Raw genomic sequence first — 27,624 nt, 5'->3', positions numbered from 1 at the left:
TAATTTTATTTTATTTTAAAGATTTTATTCATTTATTTGACAGACAAATAGGCAGAGAAGCAGACAGAGAGAGAGGAGGCAGCAGGCTCCCTGCCGAGCAGAGAGCCCGATGCGGGGCTCGATCCCAGGACCCCGGGATCATGACCTGAGCCGAAGGCAGAGGCTTTAACCCACTGAGCCACCCAGGCTCCCCCACTTATTTATTTTTTTAAGTATTTATTTGAAAGAGAGCAGTAGCAAGAGACTCCAGGATCATGACCTGAGCCAGAGGCAGATGCTTCACCAACTGAGCCATCCAGGCGCCCCCACCAACGGTCTAGTGTACATGCAGCCCCCCTGAGAGCTGCTCTCTCAGACTTCCAGGCCTTTCGCTGGGAGCACAGGGTTGCTGGGTGCCGTATCTCGCTCGTCTCTGTCCCGGAGGCGCTATCTGGTCCTTGGCATCTGGGATGTGCTCCACAGGTTTGCTGACTGACGTGAACCACTGGAAGCCGTTCCTTCCGTCTGGAACGTTCTCCCCACCCTCGTCCAACCAGCAGGTTTCCCCTCGCCTTTGCAGCCCCAGCTCCAATCCCTCCCGCCCCGCCGTGGCCTTTCGGAGTCCTCAGGGCCAACTTGGGGGTTTCCTGGGCCACCTTGAACCTCTGTATTCCAGACCCCCCCCACGGCGTAAGTGTAGACCTTCCGCCTACGCTTACTGAGCGAACAGGCGAGTGTCCAGCCGCGTCCGTCCTGCCCACGGCTGCTCCTGCTCCCCCCTCTACTCCCCTCTACTCCCCCCTCTACTCCCTTCCCCTTCGCGCAGGTTCTGCTCCGCATCCAGGAGCCTCCGTGCACCCCCTGCTCGCACCTGCTCTCTCCTTCCTCCGGACAAATAGGACTCCTGCTCTCTCCGTCCCAGAGAACCTTCTGGTCTGTCCTTCCGCGGGCCTTGCTTGATTGCCTTGTGGTAGAATCAACAGAAGCTCCCCCTCCCCCTCCCCCCCTGCACGTCCTCTGGGGGGCCGTCTTTGTCCGCCAGACAAGGGCGCAAGGGGCAGGGTCAGGCCCAGCGCCCCTGCCCCTGCGTAGCGGGGGCCTTCGGGAAGCATGCAAACGTGTGAAGACTAACCTCCCGCTGCCACCCAGCCAGGCCTCCTTGAGCTCTGGGACACCCTTTGAGGTCCCGGACATGGTTCCTGCCCCCGTGGCCCACCTTCCTGGCAACTCAGCCGCTCCTGGCTGCTCACTGTAGCCGCTCCCCAGCCGCTCACCATAGCCACAGGGGCGTGGAAGGTGCTCGGCGTCCTGCGCACTCTCCAGTCCCTTCTCGGTGCTTCCAGGCTTGTGTGTGTAGTTGGCGGGGGTTGGGGGAGGCAGGGCTGGAGTGCGGGGAGCATGTGCCCCGCTGAACCCACCCGCCAACAGACCTCTCCTCCGGTTTCTTTATTTTTTTTTAAGATTTTATTTATTTATTTGACAGAGAGAGATCACAAGTAGGCAGAGAGGCAGGCAGAGAGAGAGAGGGGAGGAAGCAGGCTCCCCGCTGAGCAGAGAGCCCGATGCGGGACTCGATCCCAGGACCCTGAGATCATGACCCGAGCCGAAGGCAGCGGCTTAACCCACTGAGCCACCCAGGCGCCCCTCTCCTCCGGTTTCTTTAGAGGGCGAATGAGTATCTCATCCCGGAGTCCGTGGATCTGGAGTGCGTGAGACACTGTGTGGTGTACGACAACAACACCAGCACGCTGGAGATCATCTTTCGAAGGGAGAACGAGGAGGAACAGCAGCAGCAGCAGCTCTCTGACAAGAGTAGACAAGGTAGGTTTTTACACGCATGGCCGGAACAGCAGCTGGCTGTGGTCTGGCCCTTTTGAGGCGCGCCGGGAACCACACCAGAGGCTCTCCCTGGGTCAGCTCCTGGGGTCTGCAGAACATGCCCCCGAGAAATGGGTTATGCCAAGGCCAGGGGAGGGCCTGGGAGGTTTCCTTCCTTGCAAGATGACAGGTGAGCCTGTCTCAGTCTCACGAGTGCTGCCAGAAGACGTGAGGCTCCTGGGTCAGTCGATGGAGTTTATTACTCAGAGCAGTGAAGGTAGCTGGAATGTTCTTTCCTTGACCTGGAGCCCAAGCCCCCATTCTTACAGGGTGACAGGAAGAGGGCCCAGGAAACCCTACCCACATAGTGGGTTGCATTAAAGGAGAGCTCTGAGCTTAGGGGACTGAAATCTTTTCTTTTTTAAAAGATTTTATTTATTTATTTGACAGACAGATCACAAGTAGGCAGAGAGGCAGGCAGAGAGAGAGAGAGGAGGAAGCAGGCTCCCTGCTGAGCAGAGAGCCCAATATGGGGCTCGATCCCAGGACCCTGGGATCATGACCCGAGCTGAAGGCAGAGGCTTTAACCCACTGAGCCATCTAGGCACCCTGAAATCTTTTTTTCTTTAAAGGTTTTATTTATTTGAGAGAGAGCGTGAGAACCAGCAAGAGGAGGGGCAGAGTTCTTGCCAAGCAGGGAGCCAGATGCGGGGCTCGATCTCAAGACCCTGAGATCATGACCTGAGCCGAAGTCAGATGCTTAGCTGAGTGAGCCACCCAGGTGCTCCCAGGGCCTGAATTTTTTATAGTGGGCAAAGCCCCTGGCTCTTGAGGGAGAAATGGTCTAGTTTCCCAGGCTCTTTGATATATAGATACTTTTGAAAAGCTAGTACCTTTGCTCACAGGACACTTAGAAACCTGGGAGGCCATGGAGAATGGTCTCTAATAGGTAACACCCCCATTTTATAGATGCGGAGATTGAGGCCCAGAAAGGCACATGCAGTAACTTGCTCAAGGTCCCATGTGTTGTGTTAGCTGTTTATTGCCATGTAATGAATTACCCGCAAACTCAGTAGCTTAACAGAGCAAACCTTAATGAATTAACAGTACCAGGTTCTGGTACAGCGTGCCTCCTGAGATCACAGTTGAGATGGTGGCCAAGGTCACTGTCCTCCGAAGGTCTGACTGGGATGATCTGTGCGCAAGGTGTGCCCCACTCTCATGGGTATGGCTGGGAGGCCTCGGTCTGCCACCTGGATCTCTCTGTAGGACCGCTTGTATGGCCTTGTAACACGGCCGCTGGTTTCCCCCGGAGCAGGCCATCTAGGAGACTGGGAGAGCCAGGGACAGCCACATGCCTCTTGCGCCTGAGTCCTGAGACTTCTGGTCCCTCCTGCCCCATTTTGTTCGTTAGAAGGAAGTCACGGAGTCCAGCCTTCCCTCAAGGGGTGGGGAATCAAACTCCACCTCCCTTTATAGTCTTTCAAACATTCTTCCTTGTGTTTGGAAGAATCTGTGGACTGTTACTGGAACCACCACATTTAGTAAGCAGTGGGGCCGGGATTTGAACTTCGGGCAGGTTGGCTCTGGTCTCGCGAGGCCTGGAGAGCAATGCAGAGTCACTCCAGTCCGGAGCCCGAGTGTGGTCGGCTCTAATCTTCTGTTTTCTGAGGCCCCCTGCACGGTCCATCCAGCCCCCGGTTTGGGGCTGACAAGCCCTCGCCATTGCCATGGCCCGGGTGTTCATGGCGGCGGTCACTGGGTGGCGCTAGGCTTCCATCTTTAATCAAACCTGTCTTCCCAGGAGGTCTTTTGCCAGGATTTCTTCCCAGGCTTATCCGGTTGGGTTCCGGTCTGCAATCCTAGGATTATAGGCTGGACCCTAAAACCATAGGAAACCGTGGTCAATAAAGAGAAACCTCTCTGTGTTCTACAGATGACCTCGCGGAGCCCCCATTTCACCCAGTAGGAAACCACACCAGTGAAACAACACAGCAAAACCCCAAACTGTGCACGTGCATGTACACACACACACACACACACACACACACACACACACACTCACCTTGTCCACTCAAGGCACTTTCCTCCTTTAAAATGGCATCTTCCAGGGCGCCTGGGTGGCTCCGTGGGTTAAGCCTCTGCCTTCATGACCTCAGGGTCCTGAGATCGAACCCCGCATCGGGCTCTCTGCTCGGCGGGGAGCCTGCTTCCTCCTCTCTGCCTGCCTCTCTGCCTGCTTGTGATCTCTCTGTCAAATAAATAAATAAAATTAAGAAAAAATCATCTTCCAGGTGAACACGGAGTTTCTGGGGTAAAAGACCATTTTGAGGCTTCTCTCTCCAGCCCCTTTCCGCTGGTAACCATTCACCTCCCGCCTTCCAGGGGAGTCTGGTTGAGGGCGAAGCCTCCATTAGCTCCTAGAACCAGGGATCTGGCTGTGTTCCTTTTACCAGGCAAAGGGTGGCCCCTTTCTTGGAAGAGACCTTTCCCTTATATTAAGCCAGCCTTTTGTCCTTACCACATGTGGATTATAGACCACATGTGGGCTGGGCCTTCACCAGGACTGTGGGGGGAAGCTTAGGGAATGTGGGCATGTTTCTTTTCTTCCTCTCTGAGCAAAGCCTGACTTTCAAGCCAGTTGCCTGGCAAAGGACCAAAAGTAACTGAACTTAAAACTCACTGCTAAGTAGAGAGCCCCTTGGCCTGGATGGGGTTTCCTGTCCTCCTGGAGCAGTGGGTGCCCCAATTCAAAGTGAGAAGCTTTGGGTCATTGGAGAACTCAAGATTAATGGGATTAAAAATAAATTTAATGTTAATAACCCCGTCCTATCTGTGGCCGGGTAGCCTGGGCCCTGGACTGTCCTCCTGGCTTTCCTCTGGAGTCTCTAATCATTCTCCTGGAAACTGGCCTTTCTCCAGCACTGACCCCTGTGGCACCCCAGTGAATGGGCCCCCGGCAGGTCATATGACCTTGGGGGGAGCAGCTGTCTGGTTTAAAGGCAGCAGCAGTGTTCCTGGGACTCCCCTCTCCTGAACCCTCTGACCCCTCTGCCATTATTCAGTCTGTTGCTCAAGAGGGAGATGGTGTTGGGACACCCGGGGACTCTGGCTTCGAAGCCGGGCCTTCTAGGATAGGGTTTGGCTCCTGTCTTCGCCAGCTACAGTGCCTCTCCTGGCCTGGCTGTGGACTCCAAGGTTCTGGATCCTCCAGATCCAGTCCCCGAGACCCGTCTCAGGCCCCCACTGTCCTCAGCAGCCCCTTTCAGCGGGCTCCAGCGAGGCATTTGTCTTTAGGGCTTAGATCCTGGCCTGGGGTTGGGTGGGGAGTCTCTTAGCTTGGCCTTAATCATGCAAACTTGCTGATAGATATCTAATTTGTATACAGTCTCCCAGTGATTCTGCAGAGCAGTGAAGGCATTTAAGATTAAATCAATGTCAAAAGCACAGTGCACTGTCCCTCCACTCCCATGAGAATGGCCGCGAGCACAAAGATGGATACTCACGGGTTGATGAGGCGGTCGAGAAACTAAAACACCCCTGCTCCACGGGTCAGAGCTGTCAGATCGGGTGCTAGGGACCAGTTTGGTGTTTCCGTCAAAAAGTTAAACGCAGAGTTATGGTGTGCACAGCTCAGTTCTCCGAGGTACGGACCCAAGGGAGGGGAAGACACGTGCACACGAGTGTCCACCCATCCACAGCAGCCGGGAAGCGGACATGACCCCGTGCACCGCGACGGACACGCGGATAAACGCAGAGGAGGACTCAGCCCTGAAAGGGAACGCAGTACTGACAGCGATGAACTTGGGAGACCCCTCTGTGAGGCAGAAGAAGCCAGACACAAAACCAGACACCATAGGACTCCGTCTGTACGAGACGTCCACAACAGGCGAATCCCCAGAGAGAAACTGGGTCAGTGGTCGCCTCCGGCTGGGTGTTTGAAGAAAGAAGAGTAAAACCTTCTAACCCGTACGGGTTTCTTTTGGGGGGTGATGGTCGCACAGCGCTGTGGATATGCTGAGAACCATTACCTTCCCGCTTCGGGGGAACGGTACGGTACACCATAGGTGATGCGTATAGAGACCAGTCCCTTCTGTTAAATCCTTTCTCCTCGAGGTAACGCAGAGATCTAGGTGGTCTGAGGGTTTACAGAGGGGAAGGGTCAGCTTACTTGGTAGCAGGTAGCTTTTTAAATTTGAGCTGCTTCGGGGTCCTAGACCGCTACGTTTCCAAATCGAGTGGCCCTCGGCCAGAGCTTTAGGCAAACGGTGAGCACGCGGGGGGCCATTCACCTCTGTGGTCTCTGTTCTTAGAACTGGTGCCCGGAGCGGCCGTGGAGTGTGGCAGAGCGCTGGCCGCCCTCACCCGTCACCCCGTGTGCATCCTGAGAGGGGGCTACGAGCACTTCTCGGCCACGTACCACTTCCTCCGGACGCAGAAGATCATCTGGATGCCGCAGGTGAGGCGGGGTGCTGAGCCCAGGCCTGCTTGGATGGATGCGTTGTCTCCCCCGCCCCCACCCCGGGGACCGAGGGATGGGGAGCCGGGTAGGGGAAGGCGAGGCGGGCGACGCGGATGGAAGGGGTGGAGGACACTGGTTGGGAAGTAGACCTGGGGCAGCCAGGAGGTCCAGGCCACGAGGGTACAGGTGAGGCCCGCCCAGGGGGCAGGGGTCTCGGGAGAGCTTTGGAGGGCGGGCTGTTGTCGTCAAAGACAGGCAAGGGCGCCTCTCCGTTCTCAGCTGTCTGGACCCACAAGCCCAGAGGACACAAAAAACATGGGTTAGCACAAAAAAGATGAGGAGTTCTTGCCTAGAGGGAACAGCAAGTGTCTGGAACGCAGAGGTGAGGCCCCTCCTGGAGCCAGCCCCGAAGGAGGAGGAGGAGCTTGCCAGGAAGAGAGATGTGTGGAGGCAGGCTGAGGCAGGCCCGGGTAGCCATGGCCTACAGGTGGGCGCTGGTCCCTGGAGGGCAGCAAGCAGGGTGGTGGGTGCTTACTGGAGTCTGGGTGCAGTGGGCTGTAGACACGCGGGGGCTTCATTCTTTCTAGTAATTACCTTTGGCTCTTAGCCCTTAGCCGCATCTTGGGCAGATTCTGGAAGTTCTGGCCACTGCCAACCTGACCATAAAGTGATCGGGGAAATGTGTGTGTGTTACCCGGATCTTTCAGAGATACAGAATGAAACGTTTATGGGGTTAAACAGCATGACTCCTGGCATTTCCTTCAGGATAATCCGGGTGTGTTGGGGAATGGTGAGGATAGGGTTAAAACTAAACAGGCCGTTAGCGGAGGATGTTTTGCAAACGGGCAATCCACCGGGGGTTTATTACACTGTTCTCTCTACTTAGGCGTGCTTTCGAAATAATTTCCTAAAAGAAAGGAAAAGCAATGGGGCCAGTACAAGCCGGGCTATGTTAGCATTCCAGTGTCCGCTCTGAGTCAAGTCTCGGCTCTTCCCATCCCCCCCAAAGCTGGGCAGTCTTCAGTTGTGGGGGGGTGGGGGCCTGGGGGGGTGGGAGTGGCCAGGGGTGTGGGTTAGCTGTGGGGACCTCTCCTCTCTTCCCTGCTTTCAACCCACCTGTGACTTCGGTGCTGGGGGTCCAGGGTGGGGCGTGTCTTGAGGGACGGGCTGCCCGTCAGTGTTAGGGCCGTGCCCCCTCACTCTGTCCAACCCCATTCTGGATGTTGCTGGTGGCCTGAGCTGCTGGTTTCCTTGGGGCCCAGCTCAGGGGCCCCTTCTGCTACTAAGGATCTTTCAGAGAAAGCCAGCTGGGACTTCCTGCCACGAGCCCTCCCCTCCCCCCAATTCCTGGTTTCACTGGGGCAGTCCATGACCCCCCCGCCCCCATCTGCTTTCCTTCACACAATGATCTCTAGCTCTGCTGGTGGACATCAGTCTCCCCGTCCTGCCCAAGTCCTGCTCACGCCTAGAGGAGCAGCCTTTACTGGCTTTTCCATGTGCAAAATAAGCATTTCTCTAAAAACCTCATCCTGCTGATAACTCCCTTCCCTTGGAAAACAAGCTTCCGTAAGGCTCGGTAACCTGTAAGTACGTTTGTCGACATCGAAGGAACAGCACGTAATTAACCGTATGTTTTGGTCCATGTTGATGTGTGTCTACACCTGTGACTTACCCTTGCCCCGCTTGTGTAGACTGGGAAGCGTGGTGCGTGGATTCTTGGTGGTGGCAGCTAGCAGGGGCTCTGCCCTAGGGGTCTGTGGCCTTCCATAGAGTGTAGGCACCTCGTGTTAGTCTCTCCCCGCTTCCGGACCTTTGTGAGTCGTTCCGGGGCAAGGATGAAAGCCCCAGTTCCCTCCTACATGTTCTGAGATGGTGGAAAACAGGGGTATCCCTGCTGCTCCCCAAGGAGCTCCTTCTAGGAGGGCGGGTGGCGGTGCTGAACGTGGCCTTTAGACAGAGCGACTTCTCATTTCCTCTGCTTTACACGTGGCCTCCCTTAAATGAGATTTCGCTGGGAGCAAGAGGTGTTGGGGCTACAACGTGAGCCCTGGGGTTTGGGGAGGACTGGCGCTCGACAAAGTTCCGCAGCGGTCATGGTTTTGGAAAGCAGACCCGTAGGGGCTGCTGGGTGGGTCTGGGGAAGGTGGAAGCCCCTGATGGCGAGTAGGTGACAGATTCGGGAAGCACTTGGGCAGTGGCACTGATGAGACACGGGGTGGGTGAGTGAGACTTCGGGGGGGGGGAGGAGCCTGGGGGGGGGAGGAGCCTGGGATCAGTGCCCGGGTTCTTGGTGTGGGTGACAGGTGGGGGGCACGGGAGGTGGAGGCAGTGTGGGGGAGGGCTGCGGGCTCAGTTTGGACATCCTCATGGATATGGGCGTCAAAGGCATGGCATCTAGAACTAACACACGCTTGCTCTCACCAGCCCGGCCTGTTTTCCCCTGCCACGCAGCCGCAGGAAAGGAAGCGGGTTTGGAAGCAGCAGGAAGAGTTGATAGGTCTGTGTCGGGTGTTTAGGGACATTTTCTGGATGACGCTGGGGGATGTCCTTTGGCTCCAGCAAGCTGAGCGTCCTGGGTGCAGTCAGCCCGAGCCCTGGGGAAGCTTTGGGTCGTATGGAGCGGGCCTGCCTGCAGGTAGAAGTGTCCTGTGTCCCTTTTGCGCACTTAAGCATTGGCTTGGCTTGCCGTCTGTTCTTCGAGAAAGGCTTTTTGAGGCTGACAGCTTGGGAAGGATGTCGGCTTGCAGTTAAGCTCACTGGGAGGGGTGTGGGCTAAGGGCAGGAGGCCTGCGGTTCTTCTGAGTCCCACTCGGAGCCCGAGGAATTTTAGAACTAGGTTTGACCTTTGAAATTACATAGGTCAGCATTTCCCGTGGAACATTCACACCCAAAAGGACTTCTAAACAGATTGTATTGGAAACCACAATTTATACAACGTGGGTGGGGGTTTTATTTGTTTTCTTGAGGTTATGCCTAGTTTTTTTTTTTTTTAAAGATTTTATTTATTTATTTGTCAAAGAGAGATCACAAGTAGGCAGAGAGGCAGGCAGAGAGAGAGAGAGGAGGAAGCAGGCTCCCCGCTGAGCAGAGAGCCCGATGTGGGACTCGATCCCAGGACCCTGGGATCATGACCTGAGCCGAAGGCAGTGGCTTAACCCACTGAGCCACCCAGGCGCCCCTGTCTAGTTTTTATTGTACTAAATACCACAAATAATTTGCAACCCATGTAAATAATAAACCTGTAGCCACTGTGCCATTATAAACATCTGGGCTACAAAACGTCTGCCCAAGGAACCACTAGGAAGGTTTTCCGCAGTTCCCAGGAGGTACCATTTGGGAATAGCATTAGCCTGCCATGTTTTACTGGCTGTTTTCCAACTAGTTTATAAATTATATTTATAAATATATATATTATAAATTATAAATTACTATTCGATGACAATTTTTTTTTAAACGACTTGGTTGACATTCTTGGAACAATCAGATTCTGTAAAATTTCCCTTCAATTTTCTTGAGATAAAATTGACACAGAACACATGTAAGTTTCAGGTGCATGAGGTGTTGACTTGATACATCTATATATTGTGAAAGGATCAACCCAGTAGGGTTGAGTAACCCATCCATCATCTTAACCAGTTGCCATTTTGTGTACTTGATGGTGAGAACGTTTAAGATCTACTCTCCCAGCAACTTTCAAGTATGTAATACGGTATTGTTAACTGAAGTCCCCATGCTGTGACCAGATTGCCAAAACTTGCGCCTCTTACGTCTGGAAGTCCGTGCCCTTTTGACCAACATCTCCCATTTTCCCCACTCCTGAGCCCCTGCCAACCACCGTTCTGCTCTCTGTTTCTGTGAATTTGGCCTTTTCAGCTCCCGCGTATAAGTGAGATCCTGCAGTAGCTTTCTCCGTGTGACTTATGGGCATGCCTTGAGAATATTGTGGGTTTGGTTCCAGACCACTACAATAAAGCCCATATTGTAGTAAAGCAAGGCAAATGAATTTTTTGCTGTGTATAAAAGTTGTGTTTAGACTGTACTGTAGTCTGTTAAGTGGGCAAGAACATTATGTCTAAAAAAATGGACATACCTTTTTGTTTTTTAAGATTTTATTTATTTATTTGACAGATCACAAGTAGGCAGAGAGGCAGGCAGAGAGAGGAAGGGAAGCAGGCTTCCTGCTGAGCAGAGAGCCCGATGCAGGACTCGATCCCAGGACCCTGAAATCATGACCCGAGCCGAAGGCAAAGGCTTAACCCACTGAGCCACCCAGGCATCCCAAAATGGCAGCATCTTCAAAGCAAAATAAAATGAAGCAATAAGATGCCATATTCCTGTGCCCTCAGGGCCTACCCACATTGTCAGGAATGGTGGGAGATCTTTCTTTCTGACGCCTGAGTAATAGCCCATTCTGGACACAGGCCGTGTTTTCTTTATCTGTTCATCTGTTGGTGGACACTGAGGTTGTTTCTGTGTCTTGGCTGCTGTGAGTAATGCTGGAGGGAGCACGGGAGGTACTCAACACCGTGATTTCCTCTCCTTTGGATATGTCCCAAGAAGTGGCATGGCTCGATCATTTGGTAGTTCTATTTTTAAGTTTTTGAAAAGACTCCATACTGTTTTCCACAGTGGCTGTGGTTAGTGGATTTTTTTTTTTTTTTTTTTTTTTTTTTTTTTTTTTTTTTTTACTGCTTTTTCCTTCTCCTGCCGTTCCTTGGTTACGTGCGTTGTGAATTTCTGAGACCGGGATATCCTAGGTGCTGTTCCCCGTATGTCTTTGATTCTTTACACCCCTTTTCCCCAGAGTGCCTCGGAAGGGACCACCGTTTCCTAGGACACATTTTGGAGGAATGTGGGATTAGTTTTTCTCATCGTGTCTTTGTTTTCCAAAGAGACCCCAATTTTTCGTATCATAACTTTGGACCTGGGATTCCAGGGAGCTTCCATGAGGTGGTGTCCTGGCCTCCCTACCTGCCTACGTCAGAACTCGCCAGAATTCACTTCCTAATGACACATAGGCTCTCTGTGAGTAGTTTCAGTGTGGGTGTTTTTTTGTTTTTTTTGTTTTTTGTTTTTTTTTTTGTTTGTTTGTTTGTTTTTTTGTTTTTTGTTTTTTTGCTTTTAAAAAGGTGTTAAAATTCTGGTGGCCTCCAGAAATATAGTACAATTATGTCATTAATATAAATATATAATTATATAATAAAGGAGCTGTCCCTTCAATGATAATAGAATATAATTATATGTAATAATGTAATGGGTGGCTCAGTGGGCTAAGTCTCTGCCTTCGGCTCAGGTCATGATCTCAGAGTCCTGGGATCGAGTCCCGCATCGGGCTCTCTGCTCAGAAGGGAGCCTGCTTCCCCCTCTCTCTCTGCCTGCCTCTCTGCCTACTTGTGATCTCTGTCAAATAAATGAATAAAATCTTTTTAAAAAATGTAATAATACAGGGGCGCCTGGGTGGCTCCGTGGGTTAAGCCGCTGCCTTCGGCTCAGGTCATGATCTCAGGGTCCTGGGATCGAGTCCCGCATCGGGCTCTCTGCTCAGCGGGGAGCCTGCTTCCCTCTCTCTCTCTCTCTACCTGCCTCTCCATCTACTTGTGATTTCTCTCTGTCAAATAAATAAATAAAACCTTAAAAAAAATGTAATAATACAAATCTTCCCACCCTCCCCTTTCCCCCTACTGGATATACCCTGGATTTATGCAGTTCTGCATCGAGGGGTATCAGAGGCCAATCTTTGTGCACCCAGAAAAGTGCCCACAGGTGCCATGGGGGGTAAGTGGGGTGTCCGTGTTGGGATGCAGCGTGCTGTCCTGTGGCTCAGTGACCCCATCCTATGACTATCAGCCTTCTCACTCCTCCTGCCAGTCAGTCTCATTTATTATTCTAGATTATCTTTCTAACACCGAGCCACATTTCAAGAGACAGAAAACAAAAACCGTTTCTTCCCTGGGGAAAGAATATCTCACCCTATGGCCTACAGCTCATGTATTCTGTACAGCAGCCTCTCTCCTTCCTCTCCCTCAGGAACTGGATGCCTTTCAGCCCTACCCTGCTGAAATAATTCCAGGCAAGCTCTACCTGGGCAATTTCAGGCAAGCCTGCGACCCGAAAATTCAGAAGGATTTGAAAATCAAAGCACATGTCAATGTCTCCATGGAGACGGGGCCATTGTGAGTAGAAATACTATTGATTTTCTTTTTTTTAAATTAAGCATTTACATAAGATTCCTAGTTCCATGCATTTCTAGAGCGGAAAGGGCCTTAGAAATCGGCATCCGCTAGTATAGGCTCTGTACTTCCTTCCTCTGTTTGTGGTTTGTAGTCTGTTTCCTGGCTTGGCCATGGCGTCCTCTGCCTCGAGACCCATTACTTACCCTTCAGATCTCAGCAAAAGGAGGGTTTTCCTGGTGTTTACCATTATGGTGCAGAGAATTCCATTTACCCAACTTCTCAGGGCCTCTGAGAAGTGACCCCTTAGTCCACTGGGGCTCCTATAGCAGACTGCTGGTTCATAAACAAATTCCTATGTTGGATAAAAACCATAAACAAAGTTTATCACCAGAAATAATTATGTAGATAAATGTAAAACACTTTCGCTGTCACTGTTAGATCTCTTCGAAACATAACTGATCACAAGGGGCACCTGGGTGGCTCCGTCAGTTAAAACATCTGACTCTTGATTTTGGTTCAGGTCATGATCCCAGGTTCATGAGTTTGAGCCCCTTGTCAGGCTTGTGCTGGGCCTGGAACCTGCTTAAGATTCTCCCTCTCCCCCTCCCTCTGCCTCCCACCCTCTAAAACAACAAAAACAAGACAAAAAAAAACCTAATTGGCCACAGAAAAAATAGTAACAATGTATTTTGAGATTATGACATGTGTAGAAGTAATATGTGTGCCCACAGCTTCCTAGGCAGGAAGAGGCTGAATAGAAGTAGACCCTTGGGGGACACCTGGGTGGCTCAGTTGGTTGGGCGGCAGCCTTCAGCTCAGGTCATGATCTCAGCATCCTGGGATCGAGTCCCACATCGGGCTCCTTGCTCGGCAGGGAGCCTGCTTCTCCCTCTGCCTCTGCCTGCCACTCTTGTCTGCCTGTACTCGCTCTCTCTCTCTAAATAAATAAATAAAATCTAAAAAAAAAAAAGAAGAAGAAGAAGAAGTAGACCCTTGGAAGGGTCTTACTCTACATGAAGTGGTATAGGTGTGAAAGGTTGAAGATGTGTTCTGGAAATTCTGAAGTAACTACCAAAAGCTAGAACAAAACAAAAAATAAAACAGTTATAATTCATAAGACAAAAAAAAGAAAAAATGGAATTTAAAATATCCCAAAGAAGGCAAGAAAAAAGGAACAAAACAGAGATGAGGCCAATAGAAAAGAAACAGCAGGATGATTGTCAACGATCACACTAAGTGAAAGTGGTCTAATTACCCCCAATTTAAAGGCAGAGGTGTTGTAGGCGATCTACAAGAAACTTTATCTTTTTTTAAAGTTTATATATTTAAGTAATCTCTGCACCCAGTGTGAGGCTTGAACCCATGACCCTATGATCATGAGTTGAATGCTTCTCTGACTGAGCCTGTCAGGTGCCCCAGAAACATACTTTTTATTTTTATTATTTTTTAAAGATTTTATTTATTTATTTGACAGAGAGAGATCACAAGTAGGCAGAGAGGCAGGCAGAGAGGAGGAAGCAGGCTCCCTGCTGAGCAGAGAGCCTGATGTGGGGCTCGATCCCAGGATGCTGATCTATGACCTGAGCCAAAGGCAGAGGCTTTAGCCCACTGAGCCACCCAGGTGCCTCAAAACATACTTTTAAAATAAAAAATGAAGATAGGTTAAAATGGATGGAAAAAGATACTTAAGGCTATGACTAATTAAAACAAAACAAAACAAAAAAACAACTTTTGGAGTGACTGCATTATTAGATAAACTGAACTTTATAGCAAAGAATACAACCAGATCTAGAGGGTCATTTCATTATGAGAAGATGATCAACTAATCTGGACCATAGATTCTAGAGTAATCCACAGTTATAATCAGATTTTAATCTCTCTATCAATACACAGAAAATAGGTCATAATTTCAAAGACTAGAAGAGCAAAATTGCCTAACTGACAATTATAGGACATTTCACCCAATAACAGTAGTGTTCTTCTGGTCTTTGAATGTGTTCTATAGGATACATTCTTCTCAAGAGAACATGGAATATTTTTGACAAGATATACTATTCTGGGTATTAAAACAAATATCAAAAGAAAAATAATTTGTTATAAAAAATTATGCTCTCTGACTACAGTGGAGTTAAGTTAGAAGCCAATAAACCAAACAAGAAATATGGGAAGAATCCCAAATGCTTGGAAACTAAGCAGTACATTTCTTTCTTTTTTTTTTTTTTTTTTTTAAAGATTTTATTTATTTATTTCACAGAGAGAAATTACAAGTACACTGAGAGGCAGGCAGAGAGAGAGAGAGAAGGAAGCAGGCTCCCTGCTGAGCAGAGAGCCCGATGTGGGACTCGATCCCAGGACCCTGAGATCATGACCTGAGCCGAAGGTAGTGGCTTAACCCACTGAGCCACCCAGGCGCCCCATAAGCAGTACATTTCTAAGTAGCCTATGGGTCACAAAGAAACCAAAAGGGAAGTCAGAAGGTATTTTGGACTGAATGAAAATAAAACCCCACATATCAAAATTTGTGGGTGCAGCTAAAGCAGTACATAGAGGGAAATTTATAGCCTAAATGCCTCTATTAGAAGAGTTTCAAATCAAATCAAGGTCCTAAACTTCCAACTTAAAAAAAAAAAAAATTAAAATACATAAGAAGGAGGAAGGAAGGAAATTATATGATAAGAGCAGAAGTAAGTGAATAGAAAACAACACACACACACACACACACACACATGCACACTTGAACAAAATACAAGCAAAACTGGGGAGATCTGAATACAATTGATGGATTGTATCAGCATCAATATCCTGGTTGTGCTCTTACAGTTCTGCAGAATGTTACCACTGGGGAAACTATGCAAACAAAGGGTACAGTAGATCTCTCTGTATTTCTTACAACTGTAAGTGAATCTACAGTGATCTCAGTAAAACTTTACCTGAAAATTTAAAAATAATTAGGAAATGTTATGAGTGATTTTCTGTCAGTGTGTTTGAAATTTAAATTAAATGAACCAATTCCTTGAAGGACTCAAGCTATCCATGCTCGTTTAACAAAAAAATGCATCATAGAATAGACCCCTACCTGTTAAAGGAATTGAATTCATAGTTAAAAACCTTTTCACAACGAGGACTCCAGGCCCATATAGCTTCACTGGTGAGTTCAGCTGAACATTTAAGGAAGAAATAATACTGATCTACATAGTCTTCCAGAAAACAGGAGAAGACACTTTCTTATTCACTTATGTGAGACCATCATTACTCTGATACCCGAAGCTGACAGAGACTTTATAATAAAGGAAAACCACAAACCTCGTGAACACCGGTATAAAAATCCTTGATAAAAATTTTAGCAAACTTAACAAAATTATATAAAGAGAAATACATGACCATGTATTTCTTCCAGGAAGGTCTCTTTGGTTCAACGTGAGGAAATCAATGTAATTTACCATATTAACAGACTAGAAAAGAAAAAAAAATTATCTTTATAAGAGAAACAGAAAAATGGCATCCTGCAACTGCTGAGTCTGTATTTTTAAAAACATTTACACGGAGGGGGACGCCGGGGTGGCTCAGTAGGTTGGGTGTCCGACTCTTGATTTTGGTTCAGGTCATGATCTCGTGGGAGGGGATGGTGTGGTGGTTATAGGATCAAGCCCCAGGTCAGGCTTCCTCAGTGGAGAGTCTGCTTCTCTCCCTCTCCCCCTTCCCTCACTCACACTCGCAGATAAATAAAATCTTAAAAAAAAAAAATAAGTTTCCGTGGGGGGAGCATTTATAAAACTCGACAGCATGAGGGTCCATAACGTAAGACTCCACCAATTTCAGAAGATTTAAAATCACATACAGTTGTTTTTCAACGTAGAAGGTTAGAAGTTAGAAAACTTATTAGGAGTTAGAAAGCAAGAATTTAAAAATATAACCAGAAAATTACTGGACACTTAGAAATAAATTTTTATTTTTATTTATTTCAGCAGGCTCCATGCCCAGCATGAAGGGCTGTGGGGCTTGAGTGAATGCGGGACTTGAACTCACAACCCCGAGATCAAGACCTGAGCTGAGACCAGGAGTTGGGGCCATCCAGGTGCCCCTAGAAATAAATTTTTAAATAGCATGGGTTAAAGAAGGACTCCTGATGGAAATGAGGAAATATTTTCAACTACAGGATAGCAAAGATATAATGTATCAAAACTTGTAGAGTGCAGTTAAGCTGTGGGTAAAGGGAAATTTATAGTCTTAAATGCATCTATTAAAAAGCAGGGCTAGTCATTTCAAGGAAGGACCAAAGGAACAGTAATCTAACCCAAATAATGAAGAGGGAAGGAATAGTAGTAGAGATTATTGAAATAGAAACAACGAAATGGAGAAGTTTAAGAAAGTCACAGTAGTTTTTAAAAAAACTAATAAATCTGATAAATCATTGGCAAAAAAAGGGTACAAATAGCCATTTTTAAAAAGAGCCCCTACTTATTCTATAAACATTAAAAGGATCTTAGGATATATGAACACCTAACTATAAGTATGAAAATTTAGATGAATGAATTTTTTAAAAATACAACCTATCAAAATTGACATCCTACAAAATGGAAAATTTGATTAGTATCAATAACTAACAAATTTCTTCTAGAGAAAATTCAGGCTTCAGTGAAGAATTTTACCCAATGGTTAAGGAGGAAATAAGCCAATATTAAATTTCTCTTTTAGAGAATAAAGGAGAGGAATAATTTTCACCGTTTTATGAGACTAGGATAACTCTGATTTTACAATCTGACAACATAATGCAAGAGAACTGTAGACTAATTTTCTTCATACACAGAGATGTAAAAATCCTACACAAAACATTAGCACGCTGACCACAGAGCAAGAGGAGAAGGCGGATATGTGATCACTAAATTGGGTTTATTCCAAGGGTACAGGGGTGTTTCAGCGTCTGAAAAATCTGTCCATGTAGTTAACCGTATCAATAACCTAAAGGAAAAGTCAGGATTATTTCAATAGATGCAGTGAAAGCATTTAATATTTACTGTACATTCACGATTTAAAGAAAAACTCTAAGCAAACTGGGAATCGAGGGGAATTTTGATCAAATGAAAAAAAATCTATAAAAATCTCTACAGCGAACATCACATTTAATGATAAAATATTGGAAATTTTCCCTCTGGGTCTGGAAACCAGGCAAAGATGCCGAGCTGTCACTGTTTAACACTGTATTAGAGGTTCTGGTTAGTGAATTTGACAGAAAGAAGATAGGAATTGAAAGGAAAAAAATTAATCAGGCAATATAATTATATAAGCAGAGAAGCGGAAACAAGTTACGGAGAGATTATTAGACTTAAATAAGTCTTCTGGGTTCCAGAAATATACGAACATCAATTGTTTTTTTGCAAACAAGAAACAAACTGAACATTTAAAAACACACAATAGGGGCGCCTGGGTGGCTCAGTGGGTTAAGCCGCTGCCTTCGGCTCAGGTCATGATCTCAGAGTCCTGGGATCAAGTCCCGCATCGGGCTCTCTGCTCAGCAGGGAGCCTGCTTCCTCCTCTCTCTCTGCCTGCCTCTCTGCCTACTTGTGATCTCTGTCTGTCAAATAAATAAATAAAATCTTTAAAAAAATAAAAAAATAAAAAAAATAAAAACACACAATAGCATAAAAATATTAAGTGCCTAGGATTCTACCTGATTAAGGATGTGTAAGATCTTACCAGAAAATTACACAACACGACTGGGAATTATTAAGGTACCTGAATAGGGGCGCCTGGGTGGCTCAGTCATTAAGTGTCTGCCTTTGGCTGAGGTCAGGATCCCAGGGTCCTGGGATCGAGCCCTGAGTAGGGCTCCCTGCTTTGTGGGGAGCCTGCTTCTCCCTTTCCCGCTTCCCCTGCTTGTGTTCCCTCCCTCTCTGTTTCCACCCCCTACCCTGATCAAATAAATAAATAAAATCCTAAAAAAGGATTTTACCTGAACAAACAGGTTTTATTTTATATTTTTATAAGAATTTTTTTTTAAAGATTTTATTTTTTTACTTGACAGAGAAAGAGAGTACAGGCAGGGGGGCGGGCAGCAGGCAGAGAGAGGGAGAAGCAAGCTCCCCACTGAACAAGGATTGCCCAATGCGGGGCTTGATCTCAGGACCCTGGACCCATGACCTGAGCTGAAGGCAGATGCTTAAGCGACTGAGCCACAGGTGCCCTATTAAAAAAATTTTTTTTAAGTAACCTCAATACCCAATGTGGGGCTTGAACTCACAACCCTGAGGTCAAGAGTTGCATATTCTACTGACTGAGCCATACAGGGGCCCCATAGAAGATATTATTTTATTTTTAAAATTTTATTTATTTATTTGACAGAGAGATCACAAGTAGGCAGAGAGGCAGGCATAGAGAGAGGCGGAAGCAGGCTCCCCTCTGAGCAGAGAGCCCAATGTGGGGCTCGATCCCAGGACCCTGAGATCACGACCTGAGCCAAAGGCAGAGGCTTAACCCACTGAGCCACCCAGTCGCCCCTAAGATATTATTTTAAATTACCTGAATAAATGGAGGATGTACTGTGGGTGTGGATTAGAAGCTCCATTTTGTAAAGATCTTGGTTCTTGTCCAATTGATCTATTGATTCTGTGTAGTGCCCATAAGAGTCCAGTAGGTTTTAGAGTAATTCTAAAATTTATATGGAAATGCAAAGAGTCAAAGTAGCTGAATATCAAAGAACAACAAATAGGAAACTTGTTTGACCAGATACCAAGTCTTAAGCAACAAGAAAGTCGTGATATTGGTACAGGATAGAAGCATATACCAATGGAGCAGAACGGAGTCCTAGGAGACCCGTGCTTGTATAGACACTTGAGTTTCAACAAGGATTTTCTCCTATATTTTTTGCTAAAAGTTTTATGGTTATACCTTTAACAACTTGTGATCCATTTTGAAATAATTCTTACATATAGTGCCAGATGGAGAATAAAGTTCATTGTTTTGCATATGGAGGCCATTATTGGGTGGGAAAAAAAGAGATCCTTTTCCTGTTGTCTGATTAGATATCTTTGTTGAAAATCAGTTGTCCATGTGTGTGTGTGTGTGTGGTATTATAACTGGAGTTTTTTTAAATCAGTAAATTGTTTAAATTAACATATAATGTATTATTTGCCCCAGGGGTACAGGTCTGTGAATTGTCAGTCTTACACATTTCACAACACTCACCATAGCCCATACCCTCCCCAATGTCCATAACCCAGCCACCCATCCCTCCCCCACCCCCCAGCAACCCTCAGTTTGTTTCCCGAGATTAAAAGTCTCTTAGGTTTTTCTCCCTCCCGATCCCATCTTGTTTCATTTTTTCCTTCCCTACCCTACCCTCCACAACCTCCGGCCCTGCTCTCAAATTCCTCATATCCGGGAGATCATATGACAATTGTCTTTCTCTGATTAACTTATTTCGCGCAGCATAATGCCCTCTAGCTGCCTCCATGTCATATAACTGGATTTTTGATTCTCTTGCATTGGTCTGTGTTTTTCTTTCAATCAATTCTGCACTCTTGTCTACTATAGCTTTATAATTGTAAAATCCAGGAGAGCTGGTCCTCTCCTTCTGTTCTTTTTCACAGTTGTCTCCTTTGCATACCCAATACACTTTGGAATCCTCTTGTCAGTCTTTACAAAGACCTTGCTGGAATATTGCTCAGGATAGAATTGAATCCAGAGGCCAATGTGGGGAGAACTGACATCCTTACCCATGTTGAGTCTCCCGGTTGTGAGCACGGTCTGCCCCTTCATTTACTCTGCTCTTTGATTTCTTTTGAAAATGTTTCCAGGGTACAGGAAACTTGCGCATCTTGTGTCAGCTTTTTTCCCAAGTATTTGGTGTTTTTGAGGTGGTCATTAATGGTATTTTTAAAATTTCACTTTCTGGCTGTTTGTTGCCAATGTATAGAAATGCAGTTGATATTTACATAGTAACCTTGAATCCTTCCACCTTCTCCACCTAGATGCCTCCTACCTTGTGAAGCTTTCCCCAGCTTCCTCGTCTTCTCCCTGCCCTTCCTCTCCAGTATCATGTGCAGGGCTTTATCCGTAAACCTAGCCCATTGGATTGGGGCTATTTCTTTCTAGGTCCACCTCCCCCACTAGACTGGGAACTCCTTGAAGCTGGGAGATGCCGGCCCTCTTTGGTTCAGCTTCTGTCCATTAAGGTCCAGCTCAAATTCTGGCACACAGTAGGCATTGAGTGTCTGAGGGAAGAAGGAATGGATGGTTGGATGGATGGATGGATGGATGGATGGATGGATGGTTGGGTGGATGGTTGGATGTATGTATGTATGGTTGGATGTATGTATGTATGTATGTATGGATGGATGGATGGTCAGATGGATGGTCAGATGGATGGACGGATGGATGGATGGTTGGATGGATGGATGGATGGATGGACGGATGGTTGGATGGATGGTTGGATGGATGGATGGTTGGATGGACGGATGGATGGATGGTTGGATGGACAGATGGATGGATGGATTGATGGTTGGATGGATGGATGGATAGATGGGGGAGGGAGAGAGAGAGTGAGAGATAGGGAGGAAAGGATGAACAGACAGATGGATGGATGGGAATTGTTCTTGTAAGTGCCGAAACTAAACCAGCCTCTTTTTGTTTCTGAATCTGCTGCAGCTTTCTGCATGCTACAGAGGTCTACATGCTGCCCAATGTCACCAGCAGACCAGTCTTCATAACTAACATTGCCCACATACTATGTGCCACACATTCTGCAGGCTCCTTGTAGGCCTCCTCTCCTAGAACCTGCTGCATGCCTCCTCCCCCTCTTCTCTCCCCCTTGTTCAGAAGTTCTAGTAACTCACCTCTCTGTTGTTTCTTGAATTCATTAAACATGCTGCCTCTCCGCACCTTCGCACTTGTGTTCTCCCCTACCCAGAACCCTCTTTCCTCAGATGGCTGCCTGGCTTGCTCCGTCACCTCCTTTAGCCTCTGCTCAAAGCCTTCCCTGACCACCCCATCTCAGAGAACCCCCCGCCACCCCAACACTCTCCATCGCTCTTACCTGGCTTTCTCCATTCAACATAGCAGGTTCATTCTCCAAGCTCATTACCGGTTCCTTCCCTTCCTCATTTGGTCTTCTGCACCATACTCCAAGGAAGCACCATGAGTGGTTGACGATAATGATGTCACATTTATTGAGCAGTTACTATGTGCCAAGCAGATTGCCAAATGCTTTCCATGGAGTAACTGACTTCACCTAACGGACACCCCCACGAGGCAGGTGCCAGTTTCTGAGACAGCTCGGCATTTGCCCACCTACTTATCCTCGACATCCCTTCCATGTGGTCCCGTCTGCACGAGGCTCACTCTGGTGGGGATGGGGGGGGGGTGGTCTGCGAATCTGCCTGATTTCCTGGGCTTTCCTTCTGTTTAGTTTCGTGGACGACAGTGACAAACTTCTGCACATCAAGATAGAAGATTCCCCAGAAGCCAACATTTCCCCCTTTTTACGGCACCTCTGCCACTTCCTTGGTAAGGAATGATCTCTGACCAGGCAGTGGCTTCCCTGTGCCCAGGGACCAGAGGGGGCTGTGGCACCTTGTCCACAGGCCTGTTCCTGAGGGTGACAGCCAGCACTGAGGAGAGGAAGGGCAGGGCCCAGCACCAGCCCAGCCAGGGCAGCCGGGCCCCAGGACAAGCTTGGCCCTCGGGAGCTCTCGGAGTGTGGACAGACACGTTTACCTTGGGGGACGTGGGGCTGAATAAGAGCTCCACATTGCCCATTGAGTGCCCCGTGTTATGGCCCTGGCTGGACTGCTAGGCCCTCTAGGGTCTGGCCAGGCCCCAGTCCTGGCCTCACCGAGCCTCTTGGTCAGTGAGCACCTGTTGGTCCACTGTGGGTGCAGGCGTTCAGGGAGGCCTGCTCGGGCCTGGGCTCCGTCCCTGCCCTCCTGTCTGGTCTGCGGGTGGGGGGAGGGTAGAAAGAAAGCTCTGGGACCCTCCCAGCTCTGATCTCCGCGATCCCCCCATGTGTGCAGTGCCCCTTTAGCTCTCCCACCACACCTGGCCATGACCGCTCATGGAAGGTGGAACTGTCAGTCATTCGGGTCTCAGGATTGCCCCAGAGCACAGTGGCTGGAGAGAGTGAGGTCGAGTCGGGTCCAGGGCCCCGGCCTGGGACTACCTGCTGTACCGCAGTGCAGCCCCTGCTCGTCTGGCCGCCTGTGGTGGCTGGAAGAGGACGTCCCTTATCTGCCCAGGAGGTTCAGCTATCACTTGACTAGGATCTGAGGTTGCCACTTGGCCGTGTGTCCTGCCGCAGGGTGGCAGAGCCCTGTGGCCGAGAGGGTCCCTCTCCAGCCCTGCCTTGCTGGGTGGCTCTGGGCGAGCCCTTAACTGTTCTGTGCTTCTGTTTCCTTGTCCATATGATGAGGCACTGGCTCATGAGCTCGTGGTCCTCTTCCAGTGCTGACGGTCTGTGATTATCTCCGGTGCTTGGGGGGTGATGGGACTAGCCTAGGAAGCCCGCTTGGCCTTCCTCTGCACCTACAAGATAGCCTCAGGGGCTTCTTTTGGTGTGATTATAGCTGACCTCCCTGGGCCAGGTGCTGGGCTGGGTACAGCACAGAGTCTCATAGGTAGTCTCACAGGTAGTCTACTGACCCCCCGGGTTCTAGTTGACAGAACGGTGGCTTGGAGTACCACGCTCAGGCCCCACACCCTGTGAGTGGCAGGGTCAGGGTTCACACCTAGGCCAGGCCACGCTGCCTCTGTCGGTCCCCGAGTGCTGGGGTTGGGGGTGTGTGTGGAGGGACCATCCCTTCGTCCATCCCAGCCGGAGAGGCCAGCTGGTGGTGGAGCTTCCTGGGCTGGAAGCCTGGAGAGCCAAGAAAAGACCTTTGCACGATCATGCTGACCCCCCCAGGGTGGTTCTCTTGAACTGCCAGTGAGGTCTGAGGGTCCCTGTTTGCCAGGTGACACAAGCGTGTCCCAGAGAGGTGACATGGCCAGCCAGGACCCTGCTGTGCTGGGTCTGAACTCGCTCCTGGACCTCGGGCCCACTGAACGCAGCAACTCACATTCAAGCCCCCACTGGCCTCCTACCCCTTTCTCTCCTTTTGCAGAAATTCACCTCCAGCTTGGCTCGGTCATCCTGGTCTTTTCCACCCTGGGCATCAACCGCGGCTGCGTGGCCGTCTTGGCCTTCCTCATGCACTGGAACGAGCAGACCTTGAAGGTACGCATTGCCTGGTCAAGGCTCGGACTGCAGCTCCCTCCAGCAGGCAGGGTCAGAGCTGGACCTGGGAGGAAGGCGGCCCTAACTAGAAGGTGGGAAGAGAAGGATCTGGAAAGGGAACTGCACGTCCAGTGCTTTACCCAGCATAGCACACCCAAGGTCAAGATCCCCAAGGTCTAGGCCAGAGGCTGAGGCTATTGCATGAGGGCTTGGGGCTTGGCGTAGGGGACAGGCCCAGGGACTCAGGCTGGGCAAGGCCATGGCCAGCAGCACATCTGCGTATCCCCCGCTGCTGTCTGTCTGTCTACCAGGGTCCTTTCAGCCTTCTCCAAGGAAGGTGCATTTTGGCTATTGGTTGGAGCCGGAGAACTATGACCCTGGCAGGGCTCCAAGGGCACCTGCTCCAACGGTCTTAATCCGGACTGGAGAAGGGTTTAGGGACCTGTCACCACAAACCCCATGGAACCAGTGCTCCTGACGCCGAGGGCAGTGCCTTTCCATGGCATGAGGAGATGGTAGCTGGCCCTTAGGGAGACATAGTTTGTGCCAGACTTCAGAGGGCTTCGGTGGAGCCCCAAAACTCCCCTGTATGCCTGAGGCTATGCTGGAAGGAAGGGGAGGGTCAAAGAAAGACCTTGGTCAAGCCCATTGCCAATGGTTTTGGATATTGGCCCCCTGTGCTCTTTGGAGAAATTGATGGCTAGGAAGAGTGTCAGATGGCCAGCAATCCCACCGGGAGGTACCTACCCGAAGGGAGCAGAGCCAGGGCTCAGATGTTTGTGGGGTCCTGTTCGTAGCAGCGGGGCTCACCATCGCCAAGATGTAGGAGTAACCCAGGTGTCCATGACACACGACAGGATACTACACAGGTGATCTCTCCACACTACGGAGTAGTCCTCAGCCTTACAAAGGAAGGACATTTTGATACCTGCTGCCACATGAATGAACCAGGAGGACGTTAGGTGGCGGGAATGGGGCGTTGTTTCCTGGATGTGAACGTTCTGGAGGTGGACAGTGGTGACGGTCGCACAGCGTGGTGAATTCTTCCGTTGAACCGTAGCTCCAAACACGGTGACAATGGGCTGTTCTCTGTTATGTCTGTTTTACCACGACTGAAAGAGAAAAGTGGACGCAGAGTCATGAGGCCTGGAGCGAGGCCCAGAGCCCGGGTCTCACCCTGTGCAAGGTGAATGGTCGGGGGTCCCTGCCTGCTGGAGTGTTCTGGGGGTGTGCCGGGGGGAGGGGTGAAGTTGCTGGCACATCCTCTCCTTTGCTGCCTTGTTGAGCTGGAACCGGAGGAAGAGAAGCAGGGGGAGCTGGGGGGAGGCAGGCCGAGCTCTCTGCCTGCAGGGGGCGTTCCAGGACTTGAACTCGCCCGGAGTTTGAATGGGGCCATTTGGAGCCCCGGGGCCTGCGGTGGTCCTGGCTCCCTGATCACTCACGGGACATCTGGGCACGACAAGGTTGACAGCCTTGCAACTCTGATGTTTCGTGATGCTCCTCGGCCTTGACCAGCCAGCCATGGCCCGAGTGGCTTCCAGAGCTGGCTGGGCCGAGAACAGAGAGCGAGGACTCCCACCTGGCTCTGAGTTCTCCAGCAGCGAGGGCCAGGCCCCCCTGGTGACAGCGCACGTGTTGGCCCGCACCCTGACCTTTACTGGCCCCCGCATGACCCCAGGAGGGAGGTTGAGGCCCATCCGGGTGTGGCTGTCCGGCTCAGTGGTCAGTGGGAGGGCAGGCGCCTGGGCCCCTGAGGGCCAGATTGTCCTTGCTCTTGGGAGAAGCCCCGGGGCTCCCATCCTGGGGCAGCAAACTCTGCCTCACGTACAGGAAAGTCCTGTTGCTGGGCGTTCTGCCCAGAGTCGCCGTCTAGAGAACTCGCGACAGAAGGAGCTGTGGGCAGGACGGACTGCCGCGGGGACCTTGCTGGGTTCTTTCCAGACTCAGTCAGTCCTGGGTGGCGCTTAGGTTTTCTTGCTACCAAGCAATGCCCTGGGTTGCTGACAGAGGTTGACCGGGGCTCAGCTCTGCTGCCGCCTGGGGTCCAGAGAGACGGTCCCCCTGCCTGTTGTCTTTGTGGTCTTGGAGGCAGCTCAGAGGTGATGGTCAGAGCCCAGGGCACTGGCAAGAAAAAGGGGAGCAAAGTGTGGGCCACTCTTGGGCAATATACTGCTTCCTGGGGTTTATGGTCCCTACTCCGTTCCTTGGGGTACCAAGACCAGGAATGGGAAGCTGAGGGGTGAACTGGAGGAATCTGGCACCCGGGGCCACTGTGCCTGTCCTTGGCTTTCAAAGCTTTGGCACAAGAGTGGATGGGCTCCCAGAGCCAGCGAGCCCTTAAGAAACCTATTTCAGCTCCTTTAACCTACTGGGAATAACTTTGTTCCTTAAAGGTCTTCAAAGTGGGGGAAAAAAAAAAAGAACAAAAACACAAACCAACTGCTGAGGCATTGTACTAGCTAACATTGGCAGAGGGCTTCCCACTTGTGTTTGCGAGGACTTCATGTGTGTTGAAAACCCAGTGACCCCACAGCATGTTATTAACTGTTTGGCAGGAGGTCTAGAGAGGCTGAATAATTTGCCCAAGGCCCCCCAGTTGTAAGTAGCAGAATCCAAAGCCACATGCCCCAGTTAGTTTCAGAATCTGGGCTTTCCACGGGGCTCTAAGGCAGGAGGGGGAGCACTGGCCTGTCGTCTGAAGAACCGTGCAGTGAGCTGGCTGCCGCCCGTTTCTGAGAGTTACCTGGCCATGACTCCCCACACCGCCCCAAACCGCTTCTACCCACAGGTGTTCGCTGTGTCCCAGCAGGTGCTCTGTGGGCTGGAAAGGGGTTGTGAACCAATCTGACCTGACCAGGACTTAATAAACCTTGCAACTACGTAGCTCTGCCCAGGGTACCGTGGATTTTCCCCTCCATAACGGCAAAATGCACATATTACATCTGTCATTTTTTTTTTTTTTTAGATTTTTAAAAAAAAATTATTTGACAGACAGAGATCACAAGTAGGCAGAGAGGCAGGCAGAGAGAGAGGAGGAAGCAGGCTCCCTGCTGAGCAGAGAGCCTGATGCGGGGCTTGATTCCAGGACCCCGAGACCATGACCTGAGCCGAAGGCAGAGGCTCAACCCACTGAGCCACCCAGGTGCTCCACACCTGATGTTTGTACATGGATTTTGTATCCCGTAACTTTACTGAATTTGTTCATTAGCGCTAACGCTTTTTAGATGGAGACTTTAAGGCCTTTTTTTCTTTTTCTTTTCCTTTTCATTTTTTCTTTCTTAGGTTTTAAGGTTCTAAGTAATCTCTATACCCAGTGTGGGGCTCAAACCCACAGCCCTGAAATTAAGAGTTGTATACTCCACCAACGGAGTCAACCACATACCCTTCAAGATATTTTTGGTTTCTCTTTTGATTTCTTCATTGACCCGTGGGTTGTTCAGTAATATCCATATATGTGTGCATTTTCCAATTTTTTCTTAAAATCACTTTGTAGTTTTATACCATAAAACTAGGAAAGATGCTTGATAATATTTCAGTCTTCTCAAATTTATTATGATTTGTTTTGTGGCCTAACATGTGATCTGTCCTAGAGGCTGTTCCATGTGCACTTGAGAGGAATGTGTAGTCTACTGCTTTGGGGTAGAACATTCTGTAAATGTCTGTTAAGTCCATCTGGCTTATTGTATCATTTAAGGCCAGTGTTTCCTTATTGATTTTCTGTCTGGATGACCTATCTGTTGATGAAAGTGGGGGACTAGGGCACCTGGGTGGCTCAGTTGGTTAGGTGACTGCCTTTGGCTCGGATCATGATCTCAGAGTTCCAGGATCGAGTCCTGCATTGGGCTCCCAGCTCCATGGGGAGTCGGCTTCTCCCTCTGACCTTCTCCCCTCTCATGCTCTCTCTCTCTCAAACAAATAAATAAAATCTTAAAAAAGAAAGAAAGTGGGATATTAAAGTCCCCTACTATTAACATATTATTGTCCGT

The 27,624-nt window shown here is 49.3% G+C and overlaps 1 protein-coding gene across 4 annotated transcripts in view; it reads left to right on the top strand.

The window, feature by feature from the left end:
- STYXL1 (serine/threonine/tyrosine interacting like 1) overlaps positions 1-27,624 on the top strand; it is a 56,643-nt gene that overhangs the window by 21,675 nt on the left and 7,344 nt on the right. For 2 of the 4 annotated variants that reach the window (XM_045074978.1, XM_045074977.1), the window contains exons 4-8: positions 1,644-1,800; positions 6,111-6,256; positions 12,287-12,432; positions 21,836-21,933; positions 23,526-23,638. In XM_045074978.1, the coding sequence (XP_044930913.1) occupies positions 1,644-1,800; positions 6,111-6,256; positions 12,287-12,432; positions 21,836-21,933; positions 23,526-23,638 (660 nt within the window). Of the gene's footprint in view, positions 1-1,643; positions 1,801-5,541; positions 5,710-6,110; positions 6,257-11,151; positions 11,285-12,286; positions 12,433-21,835; positions 21,934-23,525; positions 23,639-27,624 lie in introns of those variants that run through there. The other 2 variants (XM_045074980.1, XM_045074981.1) reach the window with 2 other exon arrangements.

Source organism: Mustela putorius, unplaced genomic scaffold (genome assembly GCF_011764305.1).
Source record: "Mustela putorius furo isolate JIRA1106 unplaced genomic scaffold, ASM1176430v1.1 tig00000139_pilon_pilon_pilon, whole genome shotgun sequence".
Classification (NCBI taxonomy): Eukaryota; Metazoa; Chordata; class Mammalia; order Carnivora; family Mustelidae; genus Mustela; species Mustela putorius.
This window is presented reverse-complemented; position numbering and strand designations above follow the sequence as displayed.